The sequence below is a fragment of the Sinohyriopsis cumingii genome, chromosome 3, assembly GCF_028554795.1.
Source record: "Sinohyriopsis cumingii isolate HCF-2022 chromosome 3, ASM2855479v2, whole genome shotgun sequence".
NCBI classification, from domain to species: domain Eukaryota; kingdom Metazoa; phylum Mollusca; class Bivalvia; order Unionida; family Unionidae; genus Sinohyriopsis; species Sinohyriopsis cumingii.
Window position 1 is genome coordinate 84,195,692 of NC_142963.1, and position 22,548 is coordinate 84,218,239.

Below are 22,548 nucleotides of genomic sequence, written 5' to 3' on the forward strand. Positions count from 1 at the left end.
AGACTTGGTTCTTTCAGATTAATTATTCTTAATCATCGACTGGAAATATATAAACTGCAGAAAGAAATAAAGAAACAATGCAAAAAAGGTTTTGACTTCAAATACTAAAATCTGGGAAATTAGGGAAAGGCAGTATAATATGTCGATGCAAAGAATAGGACATCGTCTGAGTTGAAAAATTGTCCGCTGTCCGCATGTGGCCCATACCTTTATACTGTGCGGCCCGCGGCCATGTAGGCAGTCCTTCTGAAAATATGCATTTTAATTAATACAAATAATTCGGGGTAAGAAACTGCTCTTGTTCATGAAGCCCGTTATATTTTATATGTTGTGGTCCTCAGCCGAAAAAAAGTTGCACGCCAAGACTCTAATGGGAATGTTTTAATTTTAAAAATTAGATTAATGATTTCATCGATTTCGTGCGTGTTTATTGGCAAATCTCGGAAGTATTTGCTGTTGGCGTTCTTGTTCCGTCTCTAGGTTCATGTACACAGTGTTTGATAAAGGTACAACGTATCCTGTTTTCTCCATATATATATATATATATATATATATATATATATATATATATATATATATATATATATATTCAATTCGTCCTCTCCCATGCTATCGTTGAATAAACAGCAAGGAGTTGAAAGTCAGTCTCACTGATTGCAGTATATGTAGTTAACATCGATATTATACAGATGATAAAATTCGAATTGTTTCTATCACTGCCTTAAAAAGGATTATGGGAAATTATAAAGTCCAGAATTATTGATTAGAGTTTCCGTTAGAACAGACATTAAACATATCGTATATACATTCAATCAAACTCTTGTACAAGAAGAAAAGATTTGATGTATGTACTCTTTACCTAAATACTCACAATATTAAGCTTTTAAATCCAATGTGCTACTCACTTGTCAAATTTTAATTTATACTTTGTTTGTACACTTTTGAAGACTGACTAGGATGTAAGAGTACATTAACAAATACATGCATATGAGACGTGGTATTTCTGAATTACACGGGTTTAATACATGTGCTTTCAATATCGCACCGAAGAGTCAGGTCCTGATTTCAGTAATGAGTCTTCCAAACTCAGGTCTGTAAAGGGATTGAAATTCTATCAATAGAACCATTTCTCGGGGGGTGGGGTGGGGTGGGCTTACAACTAGAATAAGTTCTCAAAGATTATTTTTACTCAAATCTATCTTTCATTATCAACCATTCCTGGCCAGCCAGATAAATACATACTCTCTTTTAACTGCACCCATTTCTAGACTGGTTCCCATTATGCCTTATTATTAGTACAGTGAGTCCTTAAACTTACATGGATACATTCTGCTCTTCAAAACGGAGTCGTAGACACCTTAGTGAGTTTAGTACAGTAAATTATATTTTAATATAATTCAAAGAATCTGTGATTAATAGCCATAAAGAGGAAAAAGTGGGAAGGTCCAGAAACATGGGAAACTGCATTTCATAATTGAGATGACGCAAGTGAGCAAGCAATCAACTTATGGAAATAAAATTAATTTCGATCGTTCAATTAGGATGAGTGCGGTTTTCGCTTCTCCTTCGAATGCGTTCCCCAATCACATTACTTTAGGAATATTAACCTGTTATCTCGCGAATCCAGCCCTACTAAAACACGAAAATCGTCTGATCCTGTAACACTTGCTCATTACCTCCCTTGATACCACCAGGTGTCGCCAGTTTTTTGCTTCGCTACAATACAGCCGTTTTTGTGTTCCTATGGGTTCATCCAGCGTTCATTTTGGATTTATTGTGATGATTTATCGAACTACTACAGGTTGTATACTTTATTTTACAATTTCTGTTAATTTTATAGTAAATTGGTCACCTTTTGGGACTTCGTCTTTTAAGGCCAACGTCCCACCAAGCTATCGTTGACTTTATACAAGGTCATTATGAGTTTACGTTGCTCGCTTACTCCGTCCGTTGCGGAGTTGTTCTTAGCGAAATTCTGAAGTGCTGCTTGATATTTATGCTAAGTTTATATACTTTGATAGAATTATGGTTAATTGTTAACTAAGCATTGTGCATAAGTTCAGAACAGGGCCATGGTTTTGATACATTTTCACTGCTCTGTTAGTTACGACAGTGTTTTAGGGGCTTAGTAATTTCAATACATTGCTAGTTTCGTTGTGTGTGTGTGTGTGTGTGTGTGTGTGTGTGTGTGTGTGAATTTTTGTGTCGTTTCAGCAGATGTCAATTTAATGATTTATATGCACCTTCACAGCATGGAAGTCTCCCATTACTCTTATTTGTACTATGTATACACCGTTTATGATATGTAGCATCTATAATACGTAGCCAGAGCTTCCATTTTAGGTAATTAGTCCTATATTGATTTGGCAATTTATGCTAGTAGCTAGTTAGCCACATACTAATATGCTAATATATGGTTTGTTTTCTCTTTTTGTGTTGGTTAGGTAGGAATGTTTACTGCACGCATTAAAGGCACGTTCAAAGCTATCTTCCTTTCGGCACTGAAGGGAAGGAAAGACTGAAGAAATCAAGGAAGACAAAGTAATGTTCGTTGCTGGCAATACTGATTCATTGGAGAGTATTCCTCAATTTACAGGCAGCCCTCGAGGCGTAAGTCCCCCGCATGTCCGAGCATGGCCATCGGGCCTGTATGTCCGGTCACATGGGTTTCATGCCGGATCCGTTCCGTTGGATCCGACTCTTGATATTGCCGTAACATTACCGGCCGTCATGCAGTCACGGCCGTCCCGACATCGCTAACCGTCCAGCCGACATCCCCAACCGTCCCAGCATGGGGATCTCTCCGTTGAAATGGTCCAGTCAAATAGTTCCTACGGGGATCTTAGTGATACATCCGTCCCTCTATTCACGCCGTCGGTATCTTATCCTTACTGTACCGGAGATCTCGATGAAAAATTTGTCCATTCAGCCAAGCCTTTGGTGGCACCGGTGCTTGCCGGACCGTCCTATATACCGCATGCATTCAAGCCAACCATATGAGGAGCCGCAGCGGACAAAAGCTGGTACAATGAGAAAGTTGCAGTTGAAATGTTGGTGTCGTATGTCGAGAAATCCAATATCACGTGTTGGATCAAATTACATGTCCTTAAATGTCCATTTTCTAGATCGAGATGTTAGATTTTATATGTTGAATTATACAGTGGTGCTTTAAAGTTTTATTTCCTATGTCGACGTTTTACAGTATATATTTTGAATTACACAGCGGTGGTTGGAATTTCAATACTATATGACGAGAATTCCTAATTCAACACGTTGATGAAAGTTCCATTTCATATGACGAGTATTTAGATTTCATCTGTTGAATTTCACAGCAACGAGAAGCAGCCTCCTTGTTTTAAAATAACGTGTTCCGTTCACGAGAGCGACATCTAGAGAAGAAATTCATAGTAATTCTCGACCTGTGAAAGGTTGTTATTGTTTTTGTAGGGTTTAACGCCATTTTTCAGCACACGATAGGCTATACATGGCGGCCAGTATTAATGGTGGAGGAAGAACCCGGGAAAACCCCCGGAAAGAACCACCGACCCACGATTAGCTACTGGCAAGCTTTCTCACATACCCACATTGGCTGAATCCGAGACTCGAACCCACGCAGAAAGAGGCGTGATGGCAGTGGTCCGTAACGGAGGGCGCTTTAGACCACTTGGCCACTCGGGGCACCCCTGTGAAAGGTAACTTTCAAATTGTAAATGCATGGAATGGAATTGCGCCTCATAAATGAATACACCAATGATGTATCTTAATACTCAATATTATTTTGAATTGTTCAGTCGGACACAGTGTAATGTTATTTTTTTTTAAAAAAAACGCTTCATTTCGCCATATAAAAATAGCAATTCTGACAAGCACAAAACAATGTCCAACCACCGCTGTGCAATTCAACAGATACCATCTAAAACTCAACATACTAAATGGAATTTTCAGCACAATCAATGTGATTCAATATATTAAACTGAAACTCTCGACCTATGACATTAAAATTTCAACAAGCGCCGTGTAATTCGGAAGATACAATCTAAAACATCGACATTGGACATCGAATTTTCAACCAGCGACGTGTACTTCAACAGATGAAATCTAAATACTCAACACATGAAATGGAGCATAAACTCCTTGAACCAGTACGTAAATTAGCAATTCTCGATGTATGACATTGAAATTTCAACCACCGCCGTGTAATTTTAACGACACAATCAAAAAGCTCGACATAGAAAATGCCGTTTAATCTAGCAGATACAATCTAAAATGTCTACCCAGAAAAAGGAACTTTTAGGACAAACATTTTTGATACAACACGTGAAATTGGAATTCTGGACATATGCCATTAAACTTTCAACAGCAACGTTCTGATTGGACCAGCTTTTATCCGCTACGGCGCCTCACACAACCACGCGCTATTCAAACCGGGTCCATTGGATCTAAAACATGTGAAAACCGCACCGTCAGCGGCCGTCCAACTGTTCCAACATGGGGATCTTTTCGTCGAATCGGTCCAATCAACTATGATTTACGGGAATCATAGCGACAGCTCCGTCCGTCCAACCATACTGTCGGCGACATGCCCTAGAATATGTCTGCCCATCAAGGCCTTTGGAGGAGCCGATACCACTGATAGCCGGAACGTCTTCTATTCCGTCAGCGTCCAGGCCGATCATTCGCCGGGCAAACCAGCAGGCAGTGCCGAACTTCCGTACGTTCACTGCTTGTCTACAAGGGAGAGCAAGTGGCGTTTTCATGGGGATGGAACTGAGACATCATATCACCTGGTGTATCTTCTCTAGCGCTGCAAGTAGACCCAGTTGGGCCTCGACACACAGTGAATGCAACGGAACTCCTTCAAATCCACTATCCTTCACGTCTTACTCAGATCCGAACATGGAACGGACATAAATTTAGCTTCAAACCGCTTTCAATGACATGGTTATGGTGTTGGCTACTTCATAATGCCCTCCACCCTTGCTGGTAGATCTCCATGAGGAGGAAGAGTCGGACTTAAGTCGCCAGGCACCTTCAGAACTGATCTCCAGACACTTGGCAAGAATGTAGTAACTGTTCATATGTACGCTCGTCATTTTATGGGGGGGGGGGGGCAAAATCTGCTCCATGCCACGGCTTCCTCGTGTTCGTGTTACCAGAATCTTCGAATGTTTCGTACGGGCTGTGATACATGATAAATACATTTCAGATATTTTGGCCAATTTTGATCTCCATCAACCAAAATCAATAACCCTGTTTTCTACATGGAATCTGTCGTAAGTTCTAACAGGGTTCAATCAAGTAAATTTGAGCCTCTAGCCCACACTTCGCTAAAGTTTAGATAATACAAAACATGTTTCCTGATAGCTTTAGCTTCCGCATACAGGGTAAGCAAGCTACATGTTCTTTCAGTCGACCCAAATTATCTTCAGTTAAGATCGAATGGTTCGATAGTCCTCATGATACAACCAGGCTTTACAGCCAAAGACCGATTACCGTCCGTCAGTAATGAAAGAGTCCTCGTTCACTGTCTATATGTGTGAAAGTAGTAGTTGTCTGTTATTATTTGTTGTTGGTGACTGCATTTCTTAACTCTCTGATTGCCTTTACTGTAACTTTTAACATGTAACTGAAAGCTGATTATTTATTGCCCTGTGGGAGGGGGTATTTTAGGTTGATTTTCATAAGAGTGCTCTTTCATTTCGGGAATTGCTGCTAAGAAACTAAAAACAACTTTAAAGGTTAAAAGTAACTGCAATCTAACCATGGATTTTTATGAGGCAGACTTCCGTTCGAACGATCAAGTTAACTCTGATGTCGCCTAGATGAAGCGGACACAATTCTCTCGAATGCCTTCTTTAGAACCTGCAAAAGGATTTCGACGAGGGTGAACAACACAAATCCAAGAAACATTAAACCCTAATCGAAATCTTTGACAGGACTAACACTAAATGATTTTTGAAAAATAAGATTAAATAACGAATATTAATTTTCTGATAGAATATATGAAGAACATGTCTTTCAGAATTCAGTTTTCAAAAGTAAATTCAGAAGTTTCATTTTAAGCGTTCTAACTATCGCATATTTCAAATACAATTTGAATTGGACCGTTCCATGTGGAAAACCAGTAGGGTGAGACAAGTAGAGAAGGACTGAGCCAGTATAGCTTGAATGACACTTTGATTGCTTTATAACTGGACTCCAGCTGATGGGCTCTGCATCCAGTGCCAGTTGTGGTCACAGGGCAGCAGCTCTCAGTAACGATCTTGAGTAGTTATTTTTATTATTGCATGTACTCTCTTATAAATAGAGCCCAACTGCGAATTGTACAATGCATCAGAAGATCTGGGTTCTCTGTTTATCTAGTTCGTATGTAATACTCAGTGTAACAAATAACATAAAATCTAATCAGTAAGCGCATTTTGCCAGAGCAGATCAGGGTCTATGTTGTTACAATTGGACTCGACATATAAAGCAAGTACAGACGGTACCATGCTTTATAGATATCTTGTGCTAAGATTACATTTTGTCAATCAAAATAGCCTATAAGATTAAAATCATGAACATATTATGCTGGAAAAATTAAGACCATTTACCTAAAAGGTGGTTTTCTCTTAAAAAAAAGAAAAATTAAAAACTTAATAAGAAATTCTGAGGCAGTTTACATTACCCTGCATTGGTGAATAAAGTTACAATAACATTAAAAACCAACAGTTTTAATAATGTGAAGAAGTATTCGATAAATGTCAAGAACAGCAAAAACAAAAGTCTTACGAACACATAGAAAAAGTAAACGATATGCGTCAAGATGATGCAAACAATTTTTTATTTTGAAAACATTTTATTTGATATTTTACTTTAATAGAGAAATTACTTCATTATTGTTCTACTCCCCAAAAATTATGCACTACGTTAATAAACAAGTTGGTATCTATCTGTTAATAATCATATCTTACGGTTTATAAGTTTCGAAGTAGATAATGACATTACCAGACAGCCCTGAAGCCAGCTGAATTGTTCTAATCCACATCTAATTACATCTTAATGCGAGGAATGCAGGTTAGCCACAACCCACAGAGCATTCAGCTGCGTATCAGTATGACGGCTGCTGATGTGAGAAAACATCTGCCCACTGGAAATTTCTTAGAGAGGGAGATAAAGTTTGGCCATTAAACTGCAGAAAAGACCGTTTGACCCATGGGCTGACAATTGTATACTTCCGTCTTGGGCACACTATTAATGAGCAGTCAGGAATAGTGAGTTCCAGATTAAGAACGGATGTAGAGCAGCAAAATTCAACTTAATTATTTTTTTGTACATTTCTTTGCATGTACTCCGTATCCTCCTTGATAAATACCTGTTAGAACTGGTACAACTTTTCAAGGTTCAAAAACTATTGATGTACGATTTTATGTTGACAGACAGACAGATATGAGTGAACGGATCACAGATGTGAAGGGAAGGCTGTAATGCGTGAGAAAAGTAGAGTTTTTGCGGAAATGTACTGCAATTAAGTTATTGACACCATTAAGCGAGTTCTTTATTGGCAATGCGCAAGGTTGGCGTCTCGCGATAACTTGACATACATGTAGCAGGGTTCCTGCTATAACCTCATACATATATCAATAGTCTCTGGTACTAGAAAAATCTAGATCAATAATGCCTTCACTTTTTCTTATTTTGTGAACGGAATTAGGGTGTTTTGGGGACAAATTCTGAATATTTAAAGCTATTGTGCAGACATAATACATCTCCAATCTTTCTATATTATTCATCTATCGACCCATCATCCGTTCATCATCTATATTTCCACACGTTTATCCAGTAACCGCCATGGCTCATTGGTTTGCTTGCCGGCCTCACGGCCAAGCAGACCAGACTGAAACAGCCATCGTGGTGTATGGCTGGACAAAGCACATTACTTCAATAAACTCGGCACGATATAACCTAGCTACGATGTCGTAGCCTCAACTTGATTTGTTGTGGTTGAGACTACGAACTGATCCCATATCATGTAATGGAGCAAACAAAAACATCACTAAAGTAAAAAAAAACAAACAGTGTAGAAATCTACTACATAAGTATAATCATGTTGTAAAAGAAGTTTGGCTTATTTTGAATTTATTAAGCCCTTACACGATAAAATAAATTGGCATGGTTACACTAACCTCACCCTGTCCGCCATGACAGACAACGCTAGACTCTCGCCGTGACCCCTTTTCTACGTAAGGCTTGTGAGACCATATTTGGATATTCTATGCTATGTTATTATCAATCAAGTGGCGAATAATCGCTTCTTGGTTGAATTTCAAAGTTGCTCATAAACCGTATTTACTTTTAATGCGCATGATTTCTGACCCAAACGGCGCCAAACTTTAACTACGATTTGTTTACGTTTCCAAATAAGGCGTCAGTGTCCTTATTTGGCACACAAACAAACGAGGCTGAGAACGGAAGTAATCATTATTTGAACTAATATGGCGGACGATCTAAACGAAAATATCGCCTAAAAAAGGTAAACGAGATTTTGCAACTATTTCTCAATGATTTTCGATACTTCCGGTATTAAATAAGAGGACTACTCAATTTATTAGATTATTTGCAAGGAATGTGTTCAAAGTGTTATTATTAGGCTAAAAGAGCACCGGGTGTGAATCACACCCGGCTTGCTCCATTGATTCGTATATGCTCATGTTAGTACCCTGTCCACGAGGCAGGAGTAAGGGTACTAATATTAGTACTAGATATAACCTTCATTTGTTGCCGTACCATTAAACATCAAACACAAACAAACAAACCATCAGTCTATCTTGCAATCCACCCACCTACCCTTTAATTAATAATTGTTGTATGAATGCACGCATAGGGCACGTTAGCACAATATTGGTTATATAGTGCAAATAAAAAGATAAGTTCTACAAATAAAAACATAAAGAATGTACACAAAAATAAATTAGTATAGAAAAGCCTTCCAAATAAACACAACCATACATTACAAGATAAAATATATTGATGTTAACAGCTCTACACACAAAAAATATAAAGGAAAAAATGCCAACATAAAATCAATGAAACACACGGGTAACACTTTTTTCAAAAAACATCACTTTCCTTAAAACCCCAAGATTTTTGTATGTGGTATATTGTCATAAAGTTTCTTAACTGAATTCACATACAAAACTTTTGTCTCACTTGGAAGTCGGTACATTTGACATAAATATGTTGCATTGTCAGTGAACACTGGTTTAAGGAAATTATTAAAGATATGCGAACAATACGCATTTGGGAATGATATCATTTATAATACAAAAAAAATCGGTATGCATGGTTATTCAACCAACTTTCAAATTACAATTTCCTCCCCCTGTACATCTTAACGGCAATGCTCTTACATGTGTCAACAGTTATACGTATTTGGGTCATATTTTGAAATCCAGTCGGTCGGATAATGAAGATATGATGAGACATTACCGATTTTTGTGTACTCGAACAAACATGCTTCTACGTAAATTTAAGAATTGTTCATTGAATATCAAAATTAGATTATTCAAATCTTATTGCTGCAGTATGTATTGTGCCCCTCTGTGGAGAAACTTTAATGAATGTATGAAAAGAAAACTAGTTATTGGTTATAATAATAGTCTTCCTATATGGAACGATGCCTCCAACATGTTTGTAAATTGTAATGTATTCAGTTTTGATGAAGTAATGAGAAAATATGTATCCTCAATGATGACAAGAATATCTAGTAGTAAGAACTGTATATTGCAATCTCTTTGGAACTATGACATTCATTTAAATTTTCAAATTATTAGCAGATTGAATAAATTACTCTTTAAATGTACCACTTAATTTCATTCTTGACCAAGCAGGACGCAGTTAATTGCGTAGATGTATCTTTATAAATAATTGTACGTATGATATATATGTTCTTTTATGTTTACAATGTTTTTACTTTATATATATATTTTAATTTAGATATATGGACTATGTAGTCTGAAATAAAGAATTCTTATCTTATTTTATCTTATATATATATATATATATATATATATATATATATATATATATATATATATATATATATATATATATATATATATATATATATATATATATATATAACAGATTTAGCATATCATATTTTTATTTAGCCAGTCAATGTTATATCATTGGTACATTACAGAAAGTCGTACATATGGAAATATTTCAGGTGTGTTGATATCGGTTCGATTGCAACGCTCAGATTTTATTAATCTGAATGATAATCAGAAAGCAGATAATTTAGAAAGTTGTTTTCTCGTATTCAGCTGACTATGTGTGGATACCTGGGTGCGGGCTAAATAGATATAGCCAGAGACCGCTGTTAGTAAGCAGAGATGAAAGACCGCAGGAGAAGTGCCAACGTGTGTGGGCATGGAAGGCCTGGGTGATTAAAGTGATCGAGCCGGGAAAGCGGGTCAAGAGCATCATATGAAATTTCAAGTAAACATTGGTCATATGTATGACAAATGTCAGTATAGTGTTTGACTATAAAGATAAATGTCAGTATAGTGTTTAACCATAAGAGAAATGTCATTATAGTGTTTGACAATAAAAGAAATGTCAGTTTAGTGGTTGGCTATAGAGACATGAGGTACGGTAGTGTTTGACTAAGATAATGTCACGAAGTCAAAGCCCACTACACTACTAAGATCATGGAAAGTTTCAGCTGCAAAGAGCTCTTCGAGATTTCTAACAAGCTAGTATCAAGGAACAAATCAACACCACTTCCAACTACCTTCTCTCCAGTTGACCTTCCGGACATGTTTGCAAATTTCTTCCGTGACAAAATACAAACCATCAGAGATAAGCTTGACACCACAATTTCAATTGACTCGTCGTCACTATACAGTTGGGATACAGAATTTGAGCGGCAACCATTAGCAGCATTTGAACCTGTCTCTATGGATTTCGTACGTACAATCCTAATGAAGTGTGCACCAAAGTCATGTGAACTTGATCCAATTCCAACATCACTGCTGCTTGAGTGCTTAGATCCAGTATTGCCTTCACTAACTGATGTTATTAATACCTCTCTCTCATCGGGGGAATTCCCATCATTTTTCAAAATTGCCATTGTAAAGCCTCTGCTGAAGAAACCAACACTAGACCATAACTATTTAAAGAACTACCGCCCAGTTTCTAATCTCCCATTCATATCAAAAATCTTAGAAAAGGTTGTTCTATCCCAGCTCGTATCTCATCTAAATTCAAACAGTCTTTTTATCAATGTACAATCTGCATATCGCCCTTGCCACTGTACTGAAACTACTCTTCTAAAAGTAGTTAATGACATTCTCTCTGCGTTGGATAGCGGAAAGATTACAGTCCTCACCCTCCTTGATTTGTCTGCAGCATTTGACACAATAGACCATGATATAGTACTTCACCGTCTCCAGCATGTATTTGGCATTCATGATACAACCTTACTGTGGTTCAAGTCCTACTTGGTCAACAGGGCACAAAATGCATCTGCAAATGGAATACACTCCAGCCCAGTTGATCCATGTTGTGCTGTTCCACAGGGGTCTGTTCTTGGACCTGTTCTCTTCATTATGTACACTCAGTCGCTCTCAAGTGTCATAGATCATCATCCAGTGTCTCACCAACTGTACGCTGATGACACCCAAATATACAAATCCAGCCACCCAACTGAAGTTGATGCTACCATCCAAGGTGTAGAGAGGTGCATTACTGATGTGAAATCATGGATGACATGTAACAAGCTGCAGATGAATGATGAAAAAACTGAGGCCATTCTGATCACAGCACAAAGACTTTCTCATTCACATCCTTTACCTCAAACAATAAATATCAGCAACACCAACATTAAATTCACACAATCAGTACGAAACCTAGGTGTTACTCTGGACAGTACTCTCACATTGCACCAACATGTCATGAACATATGCAAGGCTGCATATCTTGAGCTGAGACGCATCAGCTCAATTCGCAAATATCTTTCAATTGATGCCACTAAAATATTTGTGTGTTTATTAGTACTTTCAAGACTGGACTATTGTAACTCAATTATGTCTGTTCTGTCTGGTTCATCTCAATATCTACTCCAGAAACTTCAAAAAGTTCAAAACACAGCTGCTCGGATCATACTTAGAGTACCACGATCAGAGCACACCTCCCCGCTGCTCTGTACGCTACACTTGCTATCCATTCGATCCAGAATCAAGCAAAAAATGTGTTCTCTGTGCTACGTTTCACTGTCGGACTCTAGTCTAACATACCTATCCGATCTCACCCATGTGTACACACCAGCAAGATACTTACGCTCCTCTTCTGACATTCGTATACTCATTATTCCCACTATGAAAACAAAGTCATATGGACAGCGTTCTTTTGCATACCAGGGCCCAGCAACGTGGAATGAATTGCCCACTGAACGTAGACACAAAGACACAGTGATCACATTCAAGGGGGCTCTCAAAACTCACTTATTCCACTACAAGAACAAACTTAAAGACCTAATAAGGTTGCCTACCTGAAATATACTCAGCATGTTTTTTATTTTTTAATGTTTTTCTAATTTCATGGTGTTTGTTTTTGTAATAATAGTATTATATGTTTTTTATGTTTTAGGTGTTGTCTAATGTTGTAAAGCGCTTAGAGCTTCTAAAGATTAGGCGCTATACAAAGTCCTCATTATTATTATTATTATTATTATTATTATTGAATATTCCAAATAATTATGTATTTGTTCTTCCTCATTGTTTTCCACTTGTCCATACTATGTACTCTTATATTTATTTCAGTGTCCTATTTCTTTATTTTATGATCATTAGTACGAGGGGATAATACATTTTTTCATTGTCACTAACATACGTGTTATTTCTTAAATCCCATTTAGTTTCAAAGGGTGATATATCGATTACGTTATAGCATAATGCTATGTCTTCACGCAAATTTCAAGAGCTGTTGCCTCTTGATAGATCAATGACGTCATGTTACGTATAAACAAGCTTACTGCGTCATACCTGTGCTTCAGGGCAAGTCACTCTATTGAGACTTACAACTGTGCACATGAGGTGCGGCTCAAATTGTTGTCGGTCAAGGGACGATTCGAGATAGCATGAAGTACAAGGAAGCAAAATCATAAGTAAATATCGGTGCTTTAAGAGAGAATTTGTTTTCATCGATAAAGTAAATGGTTCATGTCGTTTAGATCACAATGGGATAAGTACAGTCAATAAAAGTATAAACGAAACCCAAATTATTCTCCTCGCACTGATTTTAGACTTCGTAACACATAAAATGCATATTAAATATTTAAAAAAGTGATTTTTTGCCCGAACCTCCGTATAGAGAGCTCATGACTAGTTGCTGAAACTGAAATACAAAATTGGTATAGTCTTCAACTTCCAGAGGAAATTCTAAGACGAAAAGAGTCCTTTGCAGAGTGCATTGTTATGTATGAACTCACTTACCTGCGTAATGTAATTCCTAGTATGTATTGAATTGAAGTTCTCCATGACGTAATAAGTCATGTATGATCGGTGTACGTTCTTCACCTTGAAAATTCGTGTCAGTGTACTTGTCCTTCCGTTATTACCCCACCCCCACACCCGCAACAATTAAGACGACAAAAGCTTGTATTTAACGTTATTCAGATTATAATGTGACACCTGAACAATTAAAAATATAAGTTTTAGAAAGAAAAAGAGAAAAAAAGACGCCGACATAATATTTAAAGGAAAGCCTTATGCAATATCGTTAAACGAGTAAAAATTGATGAAAGTAAATTAAACATGCATTGTTCTCATTTTTATGTACAACAAAATTGATGAATTAGATAAACAAAGAACATAAATGAGGGAAAAGGTTACTTTCAAGGAATGAGAAAAAGTGAGGCGGATATTGGAAAGAGGAGAACTGACAGTGTCGTACCTGATGTCTGAAATTAAAACGAACTCTCTTCCTCTTCTTCCCTCCAACCTCCCTCCCTCCCGCTCTCTTGCAATATCAATGCCTACTAGTGCTCTCAACAACATCTTGTGTCATAAAATCATGTGCAGCATGTAGATTATATATACATTCATTTCCAAAGATAGTGACTTCTGATTGGCAGGTCCTCCTAATTAACCAAAGTATGGGTCGAGTCAGAATTTGAATACGCTAATACTTGTATAAACTTTCATATCGCAACTTCATTTTTCTCATCGATAATTCATCACTCAAATTGGCTCAGTAGTTGCAGGTCTATCTATGGCACAAATGGCAAACTTAATGGAGAGACCCCCTCATGTATAACGTGATATTGTGTCGTTTATATTTTTCGTTATCCACTAATTGTTTTTTGTTGTTGTTTCGTGTTCTTCTATATAAATGTGAATCGTTGCCCCACACAGCGGACGACACTATACAATGACAGCTACCTGACGTCATTATGTATGAAGTATCACATTCGTTTATACTGAACATCAGGATGTGCATATACAATAATAGTGCAATTTATCTTTAGCATCATCTAAAAGTGCATGATAATATCCAGCGAGTGTAAATCTTATTTGCTCATCCCACAATGCATTTGCAAAGGAAGTGACGAACTGAGTATATACTTAAACATATTTTGTTGCATATTTTGCTTAAGCGGGTGAAGGCCCTGTGCATTATTTCTCAAAACATTTCCTACGCTCTTATTGTTACATATCGCAGGAAATGAAAATCAGTGCGTGTGTGTGTGTGTGTGAGTGAATGTGCCTGCGGGGGGGGGGGGGCATTAGTGATGGCTGTTAAAACTGCTATGTAAGTCTACTTTTGTGTGATTGACTTTTATCCATAGGTGTGGATAGGGGTTAAACCTACCTGGACAATGTCATTTTTGTGTGTTTGGAAACAACATATTATATATCTAATTCTTGTTATTCGTTTTTAGATTTTATTTATGATTATTATTACTTGAAGGTAAACATTTTTACGTGGATCCATTTCTGGACATTGAAATTACTCGGGGGAAAACATGGTCAACCTACTCTTCTCCACAGTAGCTTGCAAAAATGTAAGCCAACAGACCTGACTATGCTGTCAAATTTTATGGAAAATGCCATTAAGATGACAGAGTATTTTTTTATTAAAAATATTATAGCGACATAATTCAGGTGGAGAGCTATATAAAACTGCTTGCATCAGAATTACTCATTCCCAGTTGAATCAGTCTTGTAGTTCTGTTCAGTTTTAATATAAGATGATTTAATTATCTAAATTATTCACGTGAACTATACAGCTTTTGATAATACTTTCAGACTAAATTACTATTTTCGGATTATGGTGAACTCTTTTAGAGATATTTTGGACTGTATAATTGTGATACATCAATATCGTTAGTACATCAACACTATTCCAGGCTATTGGTACATCAGCATTTTCAGGACTGGAATTCACTGGGAACACTACCGGAATTCCTTCTGAATACTCTGTAAGTTTGGACTTGTGATTGAGCGTTTTGGAATATTTTGGATTTAATTAACAATAATGTACGTTCTTTTTAAATTTCACCTTGTATTCTACGGAAATACATTATTTGGTGAATTTTCGATCTTTTCAGTTACTTAGCTTATGATCACTGAGTCGTAAGAAAACGAACATTCAAATGAGTGAAGAAAACTAAATGTCTGTCAAGTCTTTCTAGTATGGTAAATCTATTTTTGATACCGCAGATGATGCATACATCTTTTTGTTTTCGAAGAAAGCGATCAAGATCATTTTGCAAAACCCTAACGTTCTCGGAAATTATTTATATTTACAATTTTTAAGAGTTTACCTTTCAATCGACAAAACAAAGCCAGTACTGTGCTGGTAAACCTACCTACCTACCTACCTACCTACCTACCTACGTAAATGCAGAGAATCTCAAATGGGTAATTATTTGATACTGAATGTATGAAACGATCTGAATGATGTCCAGCTTTTGCGAGGCTTAGTTTTATATTACTGAAAAATAAGAGTGAAAAAAGAAAAATAAGTTCCATCATTACGACTTTTGCAAACGATACACGTTTAATTTGTTGCGCGAAAAACATAGTCCCTGGAATTTTCTGTTCTCTGACTATTAAAATTTATTAGTTTTATTTCACCAGATATAATTGAAAGAGCAACTGTCCTTCCGAATAAATATATTTTACTCAAACAACATAATTTTTCAATACAGAATGTGTATGCAAGTTCTGTATGATGTCATATAGTTTTATTTCTGTTAGAGAAATGCTTGACAGCAAGAACGTTACTCTCAGCTGCACGTCTAAGCATTCAAATTGTTGGATAAATGAAGGGATGGATGCAGATACTCCAGATTTACATTAATGTATATGTGACCGGATATTTGCCTTACTCGATTTGGGACAGTAGACTAAAGTAGATATAGAAAATTTGGAATTGTTTCACATGTTAAGAACTATTTTACGGCGTAAACATTCTGTGGTTCGATAACATTCCTTCAGTTTGAAGACTGGTTTGTGTCCACATTCTCCTGTAAACAGATGTGAATTTATTTACTCCTACAAGTTAACATGCAAACCACTCTTGTATATAGGATGGATTCCATGCTACAGGTATATAGTACACCCACCCCTTTCCACACGCAAGCAATTAATTGACAAATTCCCTTTTTTTTTTTACTTCTTGCTATTGCTGTTCTTGTTTTGTTCATTTTTCACCGCATGATAATCTATGCATGGCATAACGAGCCCATCTTGGGATAAATGGGACATATTCAGCAAGATGTGACCCTTTTTCCGCAAATCCCTTGAAGTAGTCGATTCGAAAAAATGATCGCCAAATTGCTAGTAGTACTAGTAAAACAAAAGGTTTCAGCAGGCTCGGTAATGAAATTTTCCGACGATCGCAGCCTACCAGTAAAGGGAATACTGCGCAAGAATTTCGCCGGTTTATTTTGACCAATCCAAATGGCATAACATGATATTTAACATGTTATCATATCAAAATATTAAACTGCACATACTACATTTAATGTGTATCGACTATGTGATCAATATACATATTTCACTTGATAATAAAAAAAACAGTTGTCCAGTCGCCATCTTTCATCAGGCATCATTCTGAGGATATGCCTAAAGAAAGCAGCCTTCTTCTACATGTTACTATTATTGGTATTATTGGTGATGAAGACCACTATTATTATTGTTATTATTATTATTATTATTATTATTATTACTACTACTACTACTACTACTACTACTGCAGTGAGCATTCATTCGTAATTGTGAGAATTGACAGTCATATGTATTTGTCTGTTGTCTTGCAGACCAGCCTAATACAGCTTTCAGCTAATTAACTTTTCTCCCAACATAAATCTCGAACAGCCAGCTGCTCGCATACTTCCTATTTCCTTCTATGATTGACATTCCCAGCGGTAGTCTCGAAATACCTCTTGTAGGTCTGGGAAAAGATGGTGGGCTTACCTTTGCTGCCATAAATTGGTAGGTACATACAATTTGCCATCGTTAGACTTAGATAAGTTTGACCTCGTATATTGGCATTAAGCCTTCTTCATTTTTAATCCAGACAAATAAAATATTAGTTATAAGATGGAACTATGAATAATTGTTATTTTATATAAATAATTGCATTGTTTGATAAGAATACTATTATTGTTTGATATGAATACTTGTATTGCTTAATATGAACATTACTTGATATGAATACTTGTATTGCTTGATATGAATACTTGAATTGCTTGATATGAATACTGGTATTGCTTGATATGAATATTGCTTGATATGAATACTGGTATTGCTTGATATGAATATTGCTTGATATGAATACTTGTATTGCTTGATATGAATATTGTTTGACATGAATACTTGTATTGCTTGATATGAATACTTGAATTGCTTGATATGAATACTGGTATTGCTTGATATGAATATTGCTTGATATGAATACTTGTATTGCTTGATATGAACATTGCTTGATATGAATACTTGTATTGCTTGATATGAATATTGCTTGTTATGAATACTTGAATTGCTTGATATGAATACTGGTATTGCTTGATATGAATATTGCTTGATATGAATACTTGTATTGCTTGATATGAACATTGCTTGATATGAATACTTGTATTGCTTGATATGAATATTGCTTGATATGAATACTTGAATTGCTTGATATGAATACTTGTATTGCTTGATATGAATATTGCTTGATATGAATACTTGAATTGCTCGATATGAATACTGGTATTGCTTAATATGAATATTGCTTGATATGAATACTTGAATTGCTTGATATGAACATTGCTTGATATGAATACTTGAATTGCTTGATATGAATATTGCTTGATATGAATACTTGTATTGCTTGATATGAATATTGTTTGATATGAATACTTGTATTGCTTGATATGAATACTTGTATTGCTTGATATGAATATTGCTTGTTATGAATATTTGTATTGTTTGATGTGATATGAATACTTGTATTGTTTGATCTGAATATTGGTGTTGTTTGATATGAATAGTTGTATTGCTTGATAAGAATACATGTATTACTTTATATGAATACTTGTATTACTTGATATGAATACTTCTATTGTTTGATATGAATACGTGTGATGCGTTATATCACTATTATCAATGCTTGATATTTATAATTGTATTGACTGATAGGAATTTTTATGTTGCTTGACTTGGATAATTGTATTGTCATATTCGGAGTAGATACTATCCGCGTAAATCCTGTCAGTTTCAGTTTGCCTGTATGACCGCACCTATGGAAAACGAGACATATTTTTTATTTCATTTCTTTATTTTTAACATTACATGTCGTAGGTACTTGCAGCCTCCTATAAGACGCGTAGCACTTTCAACAGTTCCGTAAAAACGATCATTTTCTACCAGCCATATCGTCATTGTAGATGCATCACCAACATTACAATTTATGCTGAAATAAAGTTCATTTCTTGCTCTTTTTAACTGTATTTTGGTTTGTTGATGAAAATAAGTGAATGAACAGTAATTTGCATCTAAAAAAGCCACAGTTTCACTGTTGGGCACGATTCGGTCAGCTGAACGCCTTACAGTGAAAGTAGACAAACGAGTTCTGTCGGGAAATCCCATTCGAACTCCAAAGCCACCGGGTCAACATCTAAAAATAGCACCACACTGTAGAGCAGAAAACGGCCTTTATTTTCATATAAGTTTGAAAAATATATATTTAAATTAAATTTTCTTGGTACGCTTTCATAAAAATAGGTTAATTTTTCCGGCAAAATATCTCGGCCATTTTAACAAAATTAATATATGATACCTATACGCGCTGGAAAGCCCAATTTTCGCTGAATTTAATGATATGAATGGCGTCGAGGTCTCATTAAAGGAAGCCAATCGCATGCGTGTAAACCGCGAGATCGTATTCAAAATGTCTCGAGTCACGCACTGTGAGGTGATTCCGAATTAAATGGCCGACATCACATCGACAAGTGATCCAAATTTTGGTCTCGTGTGTGAGAAATTGCAACAGCACATCGTTAAGTATTGTTTTTCTAACTTTTCCAAACATTTATGAATATTTTTAGGCATTTGTTTTATATTTTAATAGAATAAATAATATACTTTTCGATAAAATGTGTGTGTATACTACGACAGGAAGTTCACAATTGCCACGTGTTACCATATCTTACATTCCGAGTCTGCGAGAATGATTTAATTTTAATAAATAAAAAAATATCTATATTGATTCGATGAATTAGTAAAATGAGTGAACAATCAATCATTCTGTGCAAAAATATTTTGTGTAGTCCTTCTTTTATCGCTCATCTCCTTACAGTTATTGGACGTTTATAAACCGGAAGTTTGGTTTCTCTCTTACGAGGTATCTCTTCTTTCTGTTGTTTTTATCAAAATATTTCTTGGTCGATGTTTCATTGTTATTTTAGATGGTCTCTCTGGGAAATCAACACTTTTATACTGTTGTCGTACACGAATAGTAATTAATCTCTGTCTGTCTGTCTGTTTCTTGGTTATATAAATAATAAATAACACATTTCTATCCTCCCAATCAAAATATTTCAGAAGTGTCATGATTTAGTATTATGTATAAATATATCAAAACATTTTCTTTTGTAAAACAAAACAAACCAAAATGTGCTCACAAAGTTAAAACATCTACAATTATACGACCTGACGATCTCAATCTAGAATATACAAAAATAACTTAAAATATTGATAAATATGTTAATAATGTAATGTATTTGAAGTTTCTAACTGTGGAAGAAGAAAAAAATTAAGTTTCCCAATTCTTACACTGATACAGGTCTTATAAATAATGAACTGTGCTGTTTTGCACTTTTATAGAGAATGAAGACTTCCAGCGTATGTCTATGTGGTTGATTAAAAAGGGCAAAGAGAGAAAAATAGCGCTTGAGAATCACGAGCAAGATGTCATCACCTCCAAGTTTTTGATCCAGTTCCATCAGCTTAAAAGTAAAGTTCCTGTCACTTCTGATCAAATTCAAGAACCTTTTGAAAACATTTGCTCAGCCTCATGTCAAGATGATTTTAGGCATACAAATTTGCAGAAGAGATACATCATGCGCTGAGAGCTGCTGTAGAAGCAAAGTTAGAAATTAGCTAACATTCTTCAATAAAGTTTTCCTGCTGTGTTTGTTTTCAAACAGACATGATAATTTTGGTATTGAATTTGCTATAAAATGCTTTTTACATTTCAATAAAATATTGTTACTGGTTGTGCTTTTCTGCACAGTACAGATTGTGTGTTTGTATTTGACGTCATATGAATTCTGCCTAGGGGGTGGGGAGATATTAAAAGAATGTTGTTTTCAATCCTCAAAATATAGAATCATCAGATACATTACAGCAATCTGAGCACAATACACTTAAAATATTAAAAATTGATACATACATGGCCAAGATATAGTTTTTAAAAATATGTTACCTGCATTTGCGACTGTATTTGCCACTGACCAGTTTAGTGAAGATCTTTAATTTTGCGGGTCTGGTACGTTGCTTTTTCAGAGAATTCAGTTCCAAAAAAACTGAGCAAAGTTTCTGTATAGAAAATAATAAATCTGGAAAGTTCCAGTCTTAAACTGCAATTAGTTTAAATAATATCAACTACTTAATTTGGCCATTTATGCAATTTTGGCAAATTTGTGGAAAATCTCGGTATTTTATGAGGAATATTTTTTACCCATAACCAGACACATTTTTACCCATACATATTTTTGGTTGTTCTTTTAGTTTTTTTAAAAATCTATAAAATCCACACTGAATTTCTAAGTTGAAATTTTGGCTGCCAATACACTTCATGTGTACTGAAGGTTTTGATGTCTATGATTATCACAACGCATCAAATAATGAGCTATGAAACAAATCTGAAGACATCCATTACTGACACATGTCTGAAAAAATCACTTAAGGCATATGAGTTCAACATATTTCATGTTTCCTGTAATCCAGAGGTGAATTACTGTGGGAATTGCGTTCCCTTACTTTTTTGCCCTCGCCATTGCCCCATCCACCACCAGCATCGGAGTGATATGCGTACCCCAACTTCTCTATTGCGTTCTCTCATTTATTTCGTTAGCACTAAACTACTGCCACAACCAGAATCAGAGACGAAAATTGCAAAATTACATTTTTCGCCAATTTTCACTTGAAGAAGACCTTAGGCCGCCAGTATATCCAGAAACGTTTCCAGTATGTGTATTCTTCCGATTAACTAGGGTATTATCGTGCACTCTGCCTCTAATTTTCAAATACCAATGTCGTAATATTTCTAAATATGTGTACTGGAGGACATTGAGAAAGCAGTTAACCGGCTATTTGGAATAAATATCTATTACAAAAACAAAACGACAATCCAGAAGGATTTGTACCGATCATTCAAATTCAAAGGACTTAAAGGAAAAGAAAACTAGTAAATCACCTCTTTCAATGAGCAAGAAAGTGTAAAAGTGCAAATTCTTGTGTCTGACTTCCTGAATGCAAGTGATGACGTAACAGTTAAATAACGAATTGAAAAGGTGACTCCCGAACGTGTAGCACACTTTCACTCGTGCAAATTTGAGTTGTATGTATATTGTTCATATATGTTGTTGTTGTTCATAGCAAGTTTCATATATATATATATATATATAATTATTTTACAATAACCAAACTTTTCAAGTCAAGATTTTTAAAAGATAATACAAAGATAAAATTAATCATACAATTTGAATTACTCCATTGTTTTGAATGGATCATCAAAATAAAACATTGTGTTTGCTAATTAAGAATGTATTTAGATTTATGTCCATAAGACCTGGTTTTGACTTCGGTATAATTTTCATTCAAACAAACTTTATAATATACAAACATGAAGAATTCCTGCAGGTTAATTGAATTCAGATGCTTTGAAGTCCTTGTACAATGATTATGGGAGACCCTAGATGCACAAGCCTAAGCATTTATGATCAATATACCTATATTAAAATAAGGAACTATTTTTGATGGGCAGACGATGCAGAAAAATTCACAA

The 22,548-nt window shown here is 35.7% G+C and overlaps 2 protein-coding genes across 3 annotated transcripts in view; one reads left to right on the plus strand and one right to left on the minus strand.

Annotated features, from left to right (window-relative positions):
* Positions 1-22,548, minus strand: part of LOC149803219 (endothelin-converting enzyme 2-like) — a 61,550-nt gene that overhangs the window by 23,498 nt on the left and 15,504 nt on the right. The window lies entirely within an intron of this gene.
* LOC149803220 (uncharacterized) lies at positions 1,710-20,774 on the plus strand. The gene is made up of 2 exons (XM_089952849.1): positions 1,710-1,801; positions 20,364-20,774. The coding sequence occupies exons 1-2, from the start codon at positions 1,744-1,746 to the stop codon at positions 20,606-20,608; spliced, it is 303 nt and encodes a 100-aa protein (XP_089808975.1). The 5' UTR covers positions 1,710-1,743; the 3' UTR covers positions 20,609-20,774.

What these genes read in the sequence shown, in the direction of transcription:
- LOC149803220 (XM_089952849.1), top strand. Translation starts at nt 1,744, where the DNA reads ATGGGTTCATCCAGCGTTCATTTTGGATTTATTGTGATGATTTATCGA. An exon ending in GATTTATCGAACTACTACAG is followed by an intron (nt 1,802 to 20,363) that starts GTTGTATACTTT and finishes GCACTTTTATAG; the next exon opens with AGAATGAAGACTTCCAGCGT.